Source organism: Cyprinus carpio, chromosome A16, assembly GCF_018340385.1.
Source record: "Cyprinus carpio isolate SPL01 chromosome A16, ASM1834038v1, whole genome shotgun sequence".
Classification (NCBI taxonomy): Eukaryota; Metazoa; Chordata; class Actinopteri; order Cypriniformes; family Cyprinidae; genus Cyprinus; species Cyprinus carpio.
Genome location: NC_056587.1, coordinates 10,940,651 through 10,958,462, shown reverse-complemented (window position 1 = coordinate 10,958,462; position 17,812 = coordinate 10,940,651). Strand labels below are relative to the sequence as shown.

The 17,812-nt window shown below is 37.0% G+C and overlaps 2 protein-coding genes and 1 long non-coding RNA gene across 3 annotated transcripts in view; 2 read left to right on the top strand and 1 right to left on the bottom strand.

The window, feature by feature from the left end:
• The window catches only part of LOC109081063, a 12,130-nt gene extending 12,026 nt beyond the window's left edge, over positions 1–104 (bottom strand). Inside the window, exon 1 of the mRNA XM_042772598.1 lies at positions 1–104. This exon is cut by the window's left edge and continues 231 nt beyond it. The gene's annotated coding sequence lies outside the window, so the exon portion shown is untranslated.
• Positions 105–2,731: 2,627 nt separating this feature from the next.
• LOC122148002 lies at positions 2,732–3,049 on the top strand. Its single transcript, XR_006161983.1, has 2 exons — positions 2,732–2,871; positions 2,962–3,049. It is a non-coding gene; the product is annotated as an uncharacterized LOC122148002 (long non-coding RNA).
• Positions 3,050–3,491: 442 nt separating this feature from the next.
• LOC109105352 (testis-expressed protein 10 homolog) lies at positions 3,492–17,166 on the top strand. Its single transcript, XM_042771906.1, has 10 exons — positions 3,492–3,516; positions 3,600–3,658; positions 4,115–4,175; positions 4,616–4,799; positions 10,081–10,169; positions 10,262–10,395; positions 15,282–15,362; positions 15,439–15,608; positions 16,560–16,770; positions 16,962–17,166. Exons 1-10 carry the CDS (start codon positions 3,492–3,494, stop codon positions 17,070–17,072), a joined length of 1,125 nt encoding a protein of 374 aa, XP_042627840.1. The 3' UTR covers positions 17,073–17,166.
• The last annotated feature ends 646 nt before the right edge of the window (positions 17,167–17,812 follow it).

Here is a 17,812-nt window from a genome sequence, read left to right as displayed (position 1 = left end):
AAGAACAATTGTTCTTTATTAATCTCCCCAAGAATGAAGTTCTATCAAGCAGAAAAGAGAATATACGGGATGAGAGAGTAACATGTTTTGCAAGTTACATTCTGTTTTCAAACAAAATGTTTTTTTTGTACCTTTAATGCTTATCTGTCTTTTACAGGTCAGATGCAGCACTGTGTCAGGTCACTGACAGACTATGGACATGAATAAATAAAGAGTACCTTTCGAAAGTTCGGGGTCGGTTGCCTTTTTTTTTTTTATCAAAAACACAGCATAAACAGTAATATTGTGAAATATAATAACAATTAAAAATAACTTTTCTATTTCGATATATTTTAAAATGTCATTTTTTCTTGTGATGGCAAAGTTACATTTTTAACAGCCATTATATCAGTCTTCAGTGTCACATGATCCTTCAAATTCATTCTAATATGTTGGTTTGGTCAAGAAACATTTCTTATCAATGTTGAAGTTTTTTCGTGTGTGTAAACTGATATTTTTCAGGATTCTCTGATAATTAAATGGTTTAACAGCGTTTATTCAGTGACAAAATCTTTTGTAACATTATAAATGTCTTTACTGCTACTTTTAATCAATGTAATGCATCCTTGCTGAATAAATTCATCAATTTCTTTAAAAAATAATAATAAGTGAATTAAAAAAAAAAATCTTACTGACCCCTAACTTTTGAAAGTCAGTTTACATTTAAGCCACTTTAGGAAAATACACAGGCCTGCAATGAATACGTGTTGACCACTTAACTATTTCCCTTAATTAATACTCTCATAGTCATGCAGTTATTTTGGTTTCAAATACCACATGATCCTGCAAATACTCTTAACCCTCATAGACATCAGTGGCAGAGATTAATACCATTTTGGTATTACATTTTTAGAGGCTAACTATTTGAGGCAGGAGAAATGTCATAATTCTCCAACACTATGCCAACTACAGTTGGCCACAGTGTGATCGCCGATTTATCGGCTCATTTTGCTGGAAGATCTGTATACTAACAGATGACTGATGAAACTGACTACAATATGCAAAAAAGTGGGGGATTCCTTTAAATAAAACTGCAGCCCGTCAAACAGACGGTTTGCAGCACTCTGTCAAACTGAGCTTCATGGCATGACAGAGTTATGGGTAATACAGGTGGGTGAAATCATTCAACCACTAAGTACATTAAAACAATTATAATCAGTTTTAGGTAGAGTACAAATGACCAAATTCATTATACCCTATATCTACTTTCAGTGACCTAAATGAGCTGACAGTGCATTAGCTAGTTGGACCAAACACTTGCATATACTGATGTAAAAATTTTAGTTGTGTTACTGAAGTGAGACAACAAAGTGATTAGAAATAAAGTCAATATGAAACAGAATTAGTAACAGATCAACAGATCTTTTCTTACATTTTGTGTGACGTATATCCAAGGGTTATGGATCATCAAAAAAGAAATAAAGGTGAGGACTTGTTTCTATGCATTGGATGTTGATTGGATTTTGAAATGTGGGCACTCAACAATGGATGCAGATGAATGTAAGTTTGCAAGAACGGAGTTTAAGCGGACTAAATGATTGGAAAAGCCCTGCATATGTGACCAGAGAGAAGTCTGTCATTCGTTTTGCCAGCAAACTGAGATATATATTTTGTTAAACGACAGTGTGTGGAATAAAAAAAAAAAAAAAAAAAAAAAGACCAGGTCGAAAAACATGCATAGATGAATGGTTTGCAACGAGACCGAATAACATGCATTTACAAATTCGATAAAGCGAATTTTCATTTCACCCAGAATTTGAACTGACATTTTCATGGACTAGCAGCGGACTGAGTGACCACTGTTTGAGAAATATTGCAAGTCTTTAAATGGTCTAACCATTCACGTGGTAGGGTAGGGATAAAGCTAAAATAGAGTGGCTCTGATTTAATGTGGTGATTATATGTGTTATGTTGTGGCCGGCCCTGCCCTTCTTATTAGGATTTGATTGAGCGTCCATACTGCAAAAGACAAACAAATATTACATTATTTTGATTATTGCTGGAATTAAATAATAATAACAATAATAATAATAATAAATTAAAAAGGAGGGTATGAGTAATTCGTTTGTAACTAATATGCAGTTTCGACTGTAAGAGATAGTAAATGACTCTGGCTCATTAACTTACAAAGATCACGCGCTTTCATGCTGCATTATGCGCAGCTACATTTAAACTCGCTTTCTCTAACATGAAGCGAGGTCTCTCAACACAACTATTTAAAGTCACGGTAAATGACTGACCGGTTCGCGGTTGTTTTTACTAACCTTGTGTTGAGCAGCAGAGGCTTGTTTGGTTTTGAAAACAGAAACACGACAAGAAACGGCCGAAATAATACAGTCAGGACCCCAGTCAGTTTCCCGCCTATTTCCAAAATAAAAGTAGCAGGTATAATTATGAACGTATGCTAATTCATTTCTTTTAATAATTTACTCATACAGTAAATGATATTCAATCATTACTGTCATTGGTATTGTCTACTATTACAAAAGTATGAAATTATCGGAGTTTATTAAAACTGCCGGGACACATAAGTGAAGAGATCTGGACTGAAACCACAAACAAAACCTTTATTTTGAAGCGAGCTTTATGCGACTCTCGACAAAGACTGATGTGTGACTGTAATTTGCAGTATCTATGTAAATATTTGAATTTAAATGATATATTATAAGTGAATCGATATGTGTATTTATTTCGAAAATACTGAAATAATAGAGTTGCTGTGTTAAATTTAATCAGGCATTTGTTTAGCCATTTTCTCAACAGAGGTTGATCCTCACCATACTGCAGCTACTGAGAAGACCTACCCCGCATAGAGATCAACAGGACATACTGGTACATACACTTCAACTGTAGCAGCTGCACTGCTGATGTTATATAGCCACATAAATATCACATAAACCCTGTTTCTGCTGTACCATGCAGGACGCCTGGTTCCAGAATTCTGACAGATTTCAAACACCACTTCATGAAGAACTTCCCCTATGGCCTGCTGGAGGTGGCAAGACACAAGTCCAAATGTTTTATTAACAGAAACTGAGAGTGTTGATATATGTAGATTAATAAACCACATTTCCTTTTTGTGATTCCAGAAGTTTCAAGAACTGTATGTTCTATATTAATTTATATTTTAATTGTTGTTGTTTTTTTTAATGCATTTATTAATATATTTTATTTAAAGCATGTCACATTTTATAAACAAAACAAACAAATAACACCCATCTATTCCCCTTTCCCTTTTATATCAGTTGAACAAAAAGTGTAAAATAATAACAAAATAATACCCACTGATCTCTATTTTTGTCTTCAGGATTAGGCAGCAGGTAGCAGCTGAAGCTGAAGCTGAAGATGCTGACTGGCTCGGACCAATCAGGGTATTTATTAGGGAGACATTGTCCAATGGGGGCAAGCTGAGCTCAAAGCACCTGGCAGCCTTACTGGAGGTGGTGTGGAGGATGATTGTCACCCAGTGCAGCCGCGGTGAGGCCGCTTATCTTTATGGCAGACAAACTTTTGTTTTCTAATAAAGGTGTGCTGAAATTAAAATGTGTGTGTGTTTTCAGTGGTGACAGATGATCTCCTGCAGACTGTGTATGTGCAGTACCAGCAGAGGAACCTGGCTGTGAGTGTCCGCTCTCTGCTGCTGCGCATTTTCAGTCAGCTCTACATTCAAGAGCATCAGAACCACCCTCATATTGCCCGGTATGTGCCCACCACCCATTTTTTTATCTGGCCCTTGTGCCTGGTCTGTCCCATTTTTCTATCATCAATGTTGTCTGGCCTTTCTGGTTATTTTATTTCTATGCACACACTACTGTTCAAAAGCTTGGGGTCAACAAGATTAAAAAAAAAAAAAAAAAAAATGAAAAGTGATTGTAACAACATTTATAATGTCATAAAGATTTCCATTTCAAATACGATTTCTAAATGTTTGTAATATGAAAATGCTATGTAACGTATTAACAGCTCATTATCATATTAAGCTGGGATAGGTAAAAAGTATTTTAACAAATAAGCATATATATAGTCTTTTTTTTATTTATTAGTCTTTTTTTAGTTTTTTTCTTAGTTTTATCAGGTTTGTGTGAGTTTGTTTGTGAAATCAATTGAAGACTCCCCCAGATCGGGCGGCAGTGAGGGTGAGCATTAGAGTGGTGGGATCTCCGGTTCTGAGTGTGATATAAGCTCTCTGTAGTTTTGTGTTTCGGGAGCACAGCGCTCCTTTTGTGTGTGTCAGCACTCATGACATCAGCAGCATGCGTCAGCAGCTAATAGAGTCTGTCTGTCTGTGATCACTGACAGGACAAACCTTTTTCCTCCCTCTCTTTCTCACAGACATTCATTCCTTCACTGTTGAGCTTTAGCAGCTACATAAACCTGTCCCTAGGGGGAGCTCTTTCCTCTCTCAAGTTTCACATTCAGCTCTATTATATTAACATTTCTCTGTTTTTGTTTATGTGTGTGACACTGTTTTCCTGTTTAATACTGTAAAGCTGCTTTGACGGTCTGTATTGTATAAAGCGCTTTATAAATAAATTACTTGACTTGATATATATTTTATGCATGTCTCACATTGCAGATCCACAGGAGGGCTGTCACTGTGTGGTGGTGTTGCCTGTGGAGTCCCAGAAGAGGCTGGTTCAGATTCTCCGTTTCCTGCCAGCGTTTCCCGCAGAGCTTCTGGCATGTCTCAGTCAGGTCTGCAACACTGCGAGAGTGTCGGCTAGCCTGGCCACCATGCTAATACGCACCATACACCTGAGGTATGAGGGTTATGACACATCATCATGCACTAATGCAATCCTAAAGTCTGCTGCCAGTGTTCCACTCTGGGGAATCAGAGATCTAGTTTCTCAGGGGTACAGGGCATGGGTGAAAAAAGCCAGGGGGAAAAAAAGAACAGTGTGTGGTATTGTCATGAAACATGAACTAGCAAGCTGTTTCACTGTCTACAAGGGCAGCAATCTTCAAAGGCAACATCCTAACAAAATAGGAAACTTGTAAATTACAGGTTCTCAAACGTATTTTGTATTGCTAAATGCATAATATTTTTTACTTATCACCCATATACCACCCCCCCACACACACACCCAGACACACTCCCATTTTAATGTAGTTCTCATGAGTCAAGCGCTACTTAACATAATACTTGCTAAAATGGGAAAATATGTGCATTAGTGTATGTTTGACCGAGACTGGTAATGCATGTGCAGCTTGGCCCCTGGAGGGGAGTATCTGTCTGCATCTGACTGAAATGTTTAAATGTGACTCTACGACTGCTGAGAGGAGACAGCAGTCTCAGAGTTTTCACTGCTAATAGAATAAAACAATTTAACCAATCTGAGACAGCCAAGCGCTGTGCGGCATGATCAGAGGATGTCCAATTCTCCCACTTAACTCTGATTGGCCGTGACCGCTAGTCATTAACCGTGATTGGCCATAATGAGGTGGAACAGAGCCACGAGTCACTGCGCAGTGAGGCAGAGGTCATACTGCAGTAAGTTCAGTATATTCAGAGTTATCTCTGACTTTAGTATGCACAACACTTCTTTTTTTTAGTTTTTTTGTTTAGTTTGCACAGTTTTTTGTCAAGAAGGTTTTCAAAAATGTTGTTTATAGTGAGAGTGCCTTCAGGAAAGGAGAAGGGATGGGGCATTTGTTGAATAATTTAACATAAATAATTGATTTAATTGAAAAAGTTAGAAAGGCAATAAATGTGCAAAAAAGAGAAAACGTTAAAAATAAAACAAATGAATTACAAATCCATAGTGTTTTCTTCAGAAACGTTGCATCAAGTTTCAGCCTTAATATATGCTTTTTTTATGTAATTAATAATATGCTTTAAAAAAAACACACACACTTACAAAAAGTAAAACTATCGTTAATGATTAAAATTGTTTTCAGTAATTGAAATAAAGCTGGAATAAAATATTAGATAAAAAAATCAACTTTAAAAAATGTTGCCTTGGCCACTAACTGAAATAAAATGAGTTAAAGCACTAAAAATGCTAAAACACAAATTAAAATATTAATAAATAAAAACAAAATAAACAAATTTTAATGACAACAGTACATAACAAAATGACAAACTTAAAATTGAAATAAAAAAAAGTCAAAATAAAACTGCTAATACAAAATATTAATAAATAATAATATAATAGAATATAGATAAAACTACACTGAACAAAATTATAAATGCAACACTTTTGTTTTTGCCCCCATTTTTCCTGAGCTGAACTAAAATATCTAAGACTTTTTCTATGTACACAAAAGGCCTATTTCTCTCAAATATTGTTCACAAATCTGTCTAAATCTGTGTTAGTGAGCACTTCTTCTTTGCCGAGATAATCCATCCACCTTGCAGGTGTGGCATATCAAGATGCTGATTAGACAGCATGATTATTGCACAGGTGTGCCTTAGGCTGGCCACAATAAAAGGCCACTCTAAAATGTGCAGCTGTATTGGGGGGTCCGAAATCCAGTCAATATCTGGTGTGACCACCATTTGCCTCACGCAGTGCAACGCATCTCCTTCGCTTAGAGTTGATCAGGTTGTTAATTGTGGCCTGTGGAATGTTGGTCCACTCCTCTTCAATGGCTGTGTGAAGTTGCTGGATATTGGCAGGAACTGGAACACGCTGTCATATTCGCCCATCTAGAGCATCCCAAACATGCTTAATGGGTGACATGTCCAGTGAGTATGCTGGCCATGCAAGAACTGGGATGTTTTCAGCTTCTAGGAATTGTTTACAGATCCTTGCAACATGGGCCCATGCATTATCATGCTGCAACATGAGGTGATGGTCGTAGATGAATGGCACAACAATGGGCCTCAGGATCTCGTCACGGTATCTCTGTGCATTCAAAATGCCATCAATAAAATGCACCTGTGTTCACTGTCCATAACATATGCCTGCCCATACCATAACCCCACTGGCACCATGGGCCACTCGATCCACAACGGTGACACCAGCAAACCGCTCACTCACACGACACCATACACGCTGTCTGCCATCTGTCCTGTACAGTGAAAACCGGGACTCATCCGTGAAAAGAACACCTCTACAAAGTGCCAGATGCCATCAAATGTGACCATTTGCCCACTCAAGTCGGTTACGACGACGAACTGCAGTCAGGTCGAGACCCCGATGAGGACAATGATCATGCAGATGAGCTTCCCTGGACGGTTTCTGACAGTTTGTGCAGAAATTCTTTGGTTATGCAAACCGATTGTTGCAGCAGCTGTCTTGGTGGCTGGTCTCAGACGATCTTGGAGATGAAGATGCTGGATGTGGAGGTCCTGGGCTGATGTGGTTACATGGGGTCTGCGGTTGTGAGGCCGGTTGGATGTACTGCCAAATTCTCTGAAACGCCTTTGGAGATGGCTTATGGTAGAGAAATGAACATTCAATTCATGGACAACAGCTCTGGTGGACATTCCTGCAGTTAGCATGCCAATTGCACGCTCCCTCAAAAAATGCGACATCTGTAGCATTGTGCTGTGTGATAAAACTGCACATTTTAGAGTGGCCTTTTATTGTGGCCAGCCTAAGGCACATCTGTGTAATTAACATGCTGTCTAATCAGCATCTTGATATGCCACACCTGTGAGGTGGATGGATTATCTTGGTAAAGGAGAAGTGCTAACTAGCACAGATTTAGACAGATTTGTGAACAATATTTGAGAGAAATAGGCCTTTTGTGTACATAGAAAAAGTCTTAGATCTTTGAGTTCAGCTCATGAAAAATGGGGGCAAAAACAAAAGTATTGCGTTTATAATTTTTTTCAGTGTAAAATAACACTGCACCTCACATACAAAATTCATGTCTATATAAAACCTCTACATTTATTATGATAAGCACATTTTTATTATTTTATATGTTCATATTTAGAAAAACAAATTATGAAAGTCTTACAAGAAGACTGGTATGATACATTTTGAAAAAAAAAGTGTTGTTCTTTGAGGATGAGTAATCAGTGGTCTGGTACTTGTTCATGGATGATTGACAGAATATTCCTTTGTGAATTCCTCTGCATGCTGAGGGCCTTAGGGTGTGTGTCTGTGTGTGTGTGTCTTTGTGACATGCTGTGTCCCCATTGCTTTTCTTATAGTCACTAGCCTAAAGCCACTCTTTTATTTGTGATTTCCCCTCAAATCCTAATGGGAGCAATGTTTGAGAACACACTGAGTGTGTGACTTTGAGTCCCCACGTGACGTGTGTGTGTGTGTATTTCACTGCCTTTCCTCTGGTCTCTCTGTTTGCTCTTAAGAGCAAGACTTTATTAAATGTGTTTGAACACCTACAGAGGGCAGTATTACTCTTTTGATGAGACATTGAACAATCATCAAGTTCAGAGTCACACCAAAATTCCAAAACAAATGCTACTGCAAGTGAATTCACACCCACTGCACTTTTGAAAAATCTGGCCCTGTGACCGGATTCTTTCGTGATAGGCGAAGCATCACTTAAGGCTGCTTCTGTTCATGGTAGATCTGGGTGACATGCTGTTAAGAGAGCCAATCTTTAGAACAACATGAACCGAACATTCTGTCCTTCACAAGAATTTAGCTTTGATCACATCAGCGAAACGACTAACTGAATGGTGGCTTTGGAAAGTGTTGCTAAACTTAGACAAGAATGGCTAATAGTATAGTGACTGTGTGTGTATGTGGTTGGCACACAGAAAAACACACTGAGTAGCATTTTTTTCCCTGGGTGCATCTTTCTGTATGTGTGTGCGTCTGTCTGGCTTCTTTTTACTAATGGGCTGATGGGAAATGAGCCAATCAGTATGTATTAAGTAAGTCCAGCACATGCTCATTCCACAATCACAAGAGAAATTAAATCAAAACAAGTAAAAGATCAGATATTCATTACTTTATTGGCCTCGAGACTGATCCAGATCTATAAGGGAGAATCATAAGACTGCGTGGATTGTCCTTGAATAGCTTTAACACAGGCGCGCACACACACTGATTCTTTCTGATTTCCTTCTCAGAAAGTGTGAGTATAAAATGGTCACTTCTGACAATATCTTACCATCAAGTTTCCACTGAAGCCTTGAACATGCATATAGAAGCACAGGAACACATGGAGCCTGTGACGGACTGACCTGAATGTGTTGGCAGTGACCTCTTACCTGGGTGATTCGCAGACTTCAACTGTTACAAACCGGCTGAGAAAATGTCCATAAAAGCTGCTGGTACTTCATTTGGCAACATTTCATAGTTTAAAGGTGCTGTGTGTAATTTTCTATTTTTTTCCTGTTTCATCCCTTGTAATTTATTCCTGTGATGGCAAAACTGAATTTCAAATCAAATCAGAAATCCAAACTTTAGACATGATCCTTCAGAAATCATTCCAATATGATATACTGCTGCTCAAGAAATATTTCTTCTTGTTAATAATACTTGTACTACTTATTACTGATAGCTGTACTTAAAAAAAGTGATGCATTTTTTTAAAGGTTTTTGTTTAATGAATAGAAAGTTCAAAAGAACAGCATTTATTTAAAAAATAAAAGTCTATTTAACAATGTCAACATCTTTACTGTCACTTTTGGTCAATTTAATGCATCTTTGCAGAATAAAAGTTTTTAGCTAGTTCATAACTGATAAATAGTGGATATTTAAAAGCTGTTATTTTGTAAAAAAAAAAACAACAACCTGAAAGTAGTTTGATTCATTAGGTGGCGTTTTAAGGAGTTAAAGGTGGAGTTATTGTGCAACAAAAAAAAAAGGAAAAACCCTCTGGGGATTTGTTTTGTGGAATGTCTTAAAATCTTCTTAAGGAACAGTAAGTCTGTCATATTGTAAGGATGACCCCAGTGTTTCCTCAGTACTGTGAGTGTCCTCATTCGCTGAAGGTGAGTGTGTTTGCTGTGGGAGTTTGATTTCAAAGGAAATGAAGGAGCTCAGATGGCCAGTATTTTTAGACTGACATTTTCACCACACACACACTCAGGTACAGTGTGAGATGTGTAATGGGAGAACGGATCAGTGCCGGACCACTGCACAGTAATGCATGTGTGCTTCCTCGCAGGTCTCCTCTGAGTGGCTGGTTAAGCAGTTCACAGGATGTGCCGGTGAAGGATGTAGATTACCTCAGTTTCTTTTTCACCACACTAAAAGGTGCACACACACACACATCACATTCAATGATATGAGTACAGACAGCATACTTGATATTGATAAAGTGGTGTTCCCATGATCCCGTGCTTCAGGTTTCTCCTCTGAGATGCTACAGGCCCTTCAGGACACAGATGAAGACGGCCTGTTGCCCTCCTCCTCACTCTGGCCCCTCAGCGTATTTGCTACCAACCTGGAGCAGTTCCTACACCACTGGGATATAGTGGAGGTATTTCTCTCTATCTCTTTTATCTGCCAGTCCTTTTCTCCACCTCAGTCGCTCCAACAACTGGTGTTATGTCAGTTATTCTGTTGTCAGTGGCTTATGTTTCTAATCCTGTTGTCATCTGCTCTGTCCCCTGTGAGCGTCTCTCTTATCTGCTCTGTCAGTTAGTCTGGCTTGTGTCAATCATTTGGTTGCACTAGTGTCAGTCTTTTTGTCTGTCTGCTGTTGGTTAGATGCATTTGGATTACACATTTTCACCTGGCACAAAACTAAATTTTCTAGCATAAAATAATTACATACATAAATGTTTTCTGAGAAAAGACCCCAAATTAGAATATTAAGAAATATAATTCAAAGATATCACATTATTTTAAAAGATAAAATCATTAAAATTGTTTTTTTTTTTTTGTAAGAGGCTGTCAAAATGTTATGTAATTTATGTATGTAATTTTTTTTTTTACTATGTTATTTACATACCAGGCAGATGGTAAGGTAAATTGCATTGATGTTTATTTTTATAATTAATCACACTAAATTAATGTGTTAAAATTACAAATTACAACCCTAATAGCACAGATGCTTTAAAGTGACATTGTCAGGAATAAAACTGACTTTTGCACTTTTTTTTTTTTTTTTTTTTACTTTTTCATACACGTGAAAGCTAGATGAACATTAACAGGAAATGGTAATGCAGTGTTTTTCTGCTGAACTAGAATTGGTTTTTTTTTTCACACAATTTTTCCCCCCTCACAAATGGAGAAATTTCTTGCGAATGCACCAACATTTTCTCATGTGCACAATTTGCAAGTATAGAATAAAAACCAAGCAGTGTTGTTGCACATTGTGAAAGAGATATGAATCAGTCATGCTGTTCACCTTAATCACACCCATCTATTTTATGCCAACCATGTGCATTTTTGAACTTCTACCAAGAAGCAGGTGTTCGCTTGATTTGCTGCAGGACCACTCGGGTTGTTAATCAAAACACAAGTGTGTTTTAGTTTCCCCCTGGAGACGGCCAGTTTGTTGAGCAGGGGAAGGTTTATCGCATCATACCGGTGCATGTGTCTCCATATTTCAATAAGGGCTGGTTATCAGAGCGCTCCTGGCTAAAGCAAATGCTAATGCCAGCCAGCGGACACCATCACCGCCTGACATTTTACATGGAAATTAAAACCCAACAAAACCACACCCTCAGGCCAGGGACTGTCTCTCACTGCCCCCATCCCTTTACTACACACACACACACAGCTAATTCCTCTGTGCAATTTTCTCTGGACTTTTTTTAATTTTTTGTGTCCAAGTCAATCAGACAGTAAAGGTGTAGAGGGATGGCTGGCATCACCGTTGATACAGTAATGAGGAGCGACGGGGGGAGATGATGCCAGCAGGTGAGGCTGATGGAGAATAATGGGCCTTAATGAGGAAAAGAGCCTGTTTCCCTCCCTCCTCACGTACACAAGCACAGGACACACTCTCTCTCAACTTAATCACTTAACTTGCGCTTAATTAGAAATTATATTTAAAGCTGTACAAAAACACATTCAGCACTTTGGCTAAAAAAAAAAGTTTTGGTTCAAGTTAACTACTTTCAACCTTGTGGGAAAAAATTACGATTCAATATTTTTGAAAATAATACGTTTTATGTATACAAAAAAGTATCACCCCCATTACAATAATCACATTTTGTTGCTTTGCAGCCTGGACACAGTTTTTGTTTTATCCAGCTGTATTTACTCAGTGCAACTTATAACATCCAAGTGAACGATAAAACACCAACATGATGTCAGAAAAAAAGAAGAAAAAAAAAACAGAATCACTGAGTTGGAAAAAAATATCACCATTTGACTTTAAACTGTGATCAGCTGTGGTCATTTTGATTAGTTCAGCATGAAAAGAGCTTTGGTAGTGCAACTGAAGAAAACGATCAACTATGGGTGGCAAGGCGCTGTCAAAAGATCTCCGGGAGAAAGTTGTGGACAGGCACAAGTCAGGAGATGGATACAAAAAAATGCTTTATCAATGCCTAGAAGCACAGTGAAGTCTATTATTAAAAAGTGGAAGGTATTTGATACAACATAGACCCTCCCTGGATTAAGACGTTGCTCCAAACTGGATGAAAGAGTCAGGAGGAAACTGGTCAGAGAAGCTACCAAGAGGCCTACAGCAACTCTGAAGCAGTTGCAAGAATTTATGACAAAGAGTGGTCATTCTGTGCATGTGACAACAGTATCACAAATTCTCCACAAATGTGGCTTGCATGGGAGGGTTGCAAGAAAAAAAGCCACTCCTCAAGAATATGTAGTCAAGACTGAGCTTTGCCAAAACGCAACTTAAAGATTCTGAGACAGATGAGACTAAAATTATTTATTGGCCAATTATTTGGCCTCAACGCCAAACTATATGTCTGGCAGAAATCCAATACAGCTCAGCATCCAAATAACAGCATTCCTACAGTAAAGTATGGAGGTGGTAATGTCCTGTTATGGGGGTGTTTCTCTGCAGCAGGGACTGGAGCACATGTCAGGATAGAAGAAAAAATGGATGGGGCAAAATACAGTCAAATTCTTGAAGAAAATGTGCTGCCCTCTGCCAGAAAGTTGTCAATGGGAAGAATGTTTACCTTCCAACATGACAATGACCCAAAGCACACAGCAAAACTGAGCACACAGTGGTTGAAGGAGAACAAGGTGAATGTCCTTGGATGGCCTAGTCAGAGCCCAGACTTAAACCCCTGCAGTCAGCAAACCATCACCATCAAGTTTAACTGAACTTGAGCAGTTCTGCAAAGAAGAGTGGGCAAATATTGCAAAGTTAGTAGAGACACATCCCAACAGACTAAAGGCTGTAATTAAAGCAAAAGGTAGTTGAACAATATACTGACACAAGGGGGTGATCCTTTTTCCGACATCATGTTGGTGTTTTATCGTTCACTTGGATGTTATAAGTTGCACTGAGTAAATACAGCTGGATAAAACAAAAACTGTGTTCAGGCTGCAAAGCAACAACGTAATTATTTTAAAGGGGGTGATTGTTTTTCTATACCCACTGTATGTATATGTGTGTGCGAGCTATTACATTTTCTTTTTATATTATTTTATATATATTTTTTATATTACACGTTAACATTGCTGAAATATGAAACACCAAGTAAATAAGAACGATTTAGTTTTTTTTATTGGTAAAGTAATTTTTAGCACTTTTTTTTCTTTAAAGCTCTGCTGAGAAATCCTAATGTGCTAAAGCATAAAAAATGTGCTAAAAAAAGTGTCCTTCTAATCCTATTGGGATTTCACATTACACTCTTAAAGAAAATTCTCACTTACTGTTTCTCAGATATATAGCTTGGCAATTAGCATCAAATTAAGTTTGAGTGGTGTGTGTGTATGAGAGTGAGAGCGAGAGCGTATGGCTGCTGGGGGTCCATTCCTTTATTGCCAATCAGGTGTCTCTAATCTAAAGCATGCGTAATGTGTTCTTAACAGTGTTAGCCTGATTAATGTCTGATAATAACCTGCTCTGAATGACATTCCGCTCTGCCTTCATCTGTTTAATCTAATCTGCTTTAATGCTATTAGTACTATTAGATTTCTCACACACATACACTCACACACTTATTTATTGTTAGTGCTCATAAAATATCAGTTCAGAGAGTGGCAGGGCATTGCTAATCCGTCCATTGTCAACTTCCATTACGAGAGACCAGCCATAGTGGCGAGGTACAAGCCTTTTAGCCTGTCACTGTTTATGTGTGTGTGGTGCTATAGGATTCTTTGTTCTCTGCAGATTTCTGGGAACAGGGATTTATTTTGGTCTCACCTAAACCATGTGTGTGTGTGTGTGTCAGATGTTATGATGTTGTGATGTATAATTCAAAGGATCTTTGTAGAATGAGATAGGAAAATGTGTCACAGCTTTCAGTCTGTAAAATGACTCTTTTCTGAAGATGAGTTGTTCCTAATATCTGTGCTGTCCTTTTCCCTATAGCCTTTGGCTTGATTTCTGTAAATGTTTGGTTTATTCATTTGGTATATATATATATATATATATATATATATATATATATATGTATGTATATATAAAATAGGTAAATAATATATGTAATTATAAAACTACAAATTTATAATTCTATTGATAATTGAAAATTTGTTTTTAAATTAAATAAATTTATTTATATTTTCATATAATTTCAAAATAAATGTATAATTTCTTTTTATAATCAAAATATATATAATTGTTTTATATTTTTATTAAAATATATACTTTATAATTTCACATTTTTATTTGCAATGATGTATATATTTTCTAACCTATAAATTTGTTTTTTATTTTTAATAATATGATTTCAAATGTATTTTTAAACTTAGAATTGTAATAAAATATATACTAACTCTAAATAAAAATAATAAATTGTAAAATATATACTTTATCAAGGACAAAGTTTAAAGTTACCATGAAATCATAATTTACTAAATGTTTATTTCTTTTTTGAAATGTTGCCGTGATTATCATAAATGATTTATCCATGCACATCATTATTATTCCAAAAAAAAAAAAAAAAAGTGTGCCTGATTAGCTTGCAACACTCACTTTCTATGACCCAATCAATTCTTTATCAACAAAATAAAGTCCTGTCCGTTTTTCTACTTCACTTGGATGAAGAGAAGTAGATCAAAATTTCTGTTTTATGGGACATTTAGGCTCCATTGATGCTGTATTTCATATACACGGAACCAAAGCAGCATCAGAGCTGCCTCTGGGTTGTACCACATTTATAAAAACTGCACATTTATGCAGAATTTGGAAGCGCTCAGAGCAGTATTAACTCTGTAGTGTGAAGATTTCAATTATCTGCACAGCTCATAAAGATTTCTGCTCTGTGTTTGTAGGAGGTGTGCCACTGTCTGGACACTCTAGGATCTCGTGCACAGTGTTTTGATGTGATACAGAACGCCATCATTAAGAATCTGGTGAGTGAATATTTTGCATACGAGTGGGCAGTGGAGCAAGGCAGGTTTTTCGGTGACACTCTCTTCGTGTCTGCAGTGTGGACTCGTGGTGGTGCCAGACTGTGTGTGTGCAGCAATTTTAAGGTGTGTTCCCCGGTTACTGGATGTCAACTTCCTGCCCAGCGACACACTCCTCCACTTCCTGTCTGACTTTTGCCTGAGAATGCTCAATCTGCTGCTACAACTGGAGCAGAGTGCCCGCAAGAGGTGTGCTCACAAACACGCACACCCACACACTCACAAATATTTGCATAGAGTAACATTTATACACCACAAAGTGTACATGAAGAAAGACCGTTTGATAATACAGCATACAAGAGAAGTTAGAAACAAGACTGGGGAAAGTCCAAAAAGGTATTCATACTTTATTTCAAAATAAAGTTACTTGTTTTGATGCTCTTAAAATTCCTAAAAAAATAAAGTTTGTGTTAAACTATTCATTCAGAAAAAGTATTGCCGTTTTTTTTTATACAATCAGTAGGAGACAGTTCTTGATACTTAGGCCACTTTTTCAAAACTCTTCACACAATTTTCTTTACTGACTTTCAGCTCGGCACAGATGTAAATTTCACATCTAGAATGCAAGAATGCACAAAAGTATTTCATTTTTTAGTTTTAAAATGAATATTCCAGTATGGTATTGCTGTAGAAATGCAGCAAATTGCTCTTATACAGTGTTATATTAGGTTTTGAACCTAAGTTAAACAGTTTTTAAAAAGAATATGTAAATATATGCAAATTGGCCAGTAGGTACATATAGTTTTTTCTGGGTTGTGTCGGAGTATGAAAAGAATTCATGTAATTTGAAAGATGCAGTCACTGAATGTATTTTGTGCCCAAACAATGGAAGATGATCCACAGTTTGGGAAGTTTTGAAAAAGTGACCAAAGTATTGAAAAATGGTGATTGTAAAAACTTGTTTGTTTCTGTAATATGAGAAGTGTGTTAATCACAATAATTTTAAATAATATATTTATGTAATTAACAATGTAATTAATATATCAACAAGTTATATATATTTTTTTTACCTTAATTCACATAGTACATAGTATAGCGCATAGTTACAAGCTGGGGCTTGTGGTTAAAGAAATATGATCTAGAGTTGTCCAAAGAAAAAATGTAGTTGTCAAAACTTATGTTTGTCTGTCTCACCGTCAGGGATGCCGTGTGGGAGGCGTGTTTTGCTGCCTTGAGCAAGGTACCGAGGCTGCTGCGACTGCTCTTGCAGTCTTTTTGCACGTGTGACCTTTGTGAGAAAGAGCTCCACGTGTTGGCACAGATCCTGTCATTACTTCTTCAGCATACTCAATTACGCAACCACATGATGGCCAACGCCAGTCTACTGCAACATATCATACAAGACTTAACGGTACACACTCATATATGGCTCCTCAAGAACCTTATGGCCCGAATATGCTTATGACTGCATAAATCCATTTCAGCTTTGCTTTAACAGCTAAAACTAGCATTATGTTTACCCTACCTTAAAACAGATTTTATAATACTATGTGCCTTGAAATTGCCGATACTGTCCTGACTGTTGTGCTTCTGTTTTTACAGCATTATTATGGTGGAGAGACTCGAGAGCAGTGGCTGACTGACTTGCTGTACTGCTACAGTGTGACGCTGTCTGGTCACCGGGCCAACATAGGCATGAGGGACATCTATTAATCACTGACTGTTAGGGTGTTCATTGCTACAACATTTTTTTGTTCTTCCAGTTCAGTCATTTTGTACAAAATAAAGAAAATACATCTTGTGATAATGAGTTGATAAGGCTCTTTCATTGTTCGAAAACATTTATTAATACAGATCTGAAGAGGGATTTTTTGAATAACCATTGTTTTTGTCTGGTAATCAACAGAAATGTAAGTGGTGTGAAATAATGTGGCATTTACTCAAAGCAGCTGGAACACAGACATCTGCAGTTTCTAAAAGAATCTTAAATTTAAAAATGGGAACAAATCGGTTGCAGGTTTGTTTGTTTGTTTTTTCACTACTGTTTAAAAGTTTGGGAATAGTACGATCCTTTTTAAAGAAATGAATACTTTTATTGCAGTAAATTCATCAAAAGTGACAAAGACATCTGTGTTTATAAAAGAGTGATATTCCAAATACATTTTCTATTTTTCAAAGCATCCTGAAAAAAATGTGTTACACCCCAAACTTTTGAATGTTATTTGTTTCACTAGTTTAAAAAAAAGTATTATTCTCTGAGGATAAAAGACAAAGTCTGTGCGGCAACTTTGGCAAGATCGGCAGCAAAATTTCCCTTTCACTTTTTAACATATAAATTACTAAATAATATATTTTAAAATAATAAAAAGAGTACAATGATTTATAGTGATAGATAAAACATTAATAATCCAACCCGTTTAATAAATAGGGGTGTGGCGATAAGAGTATAAGAA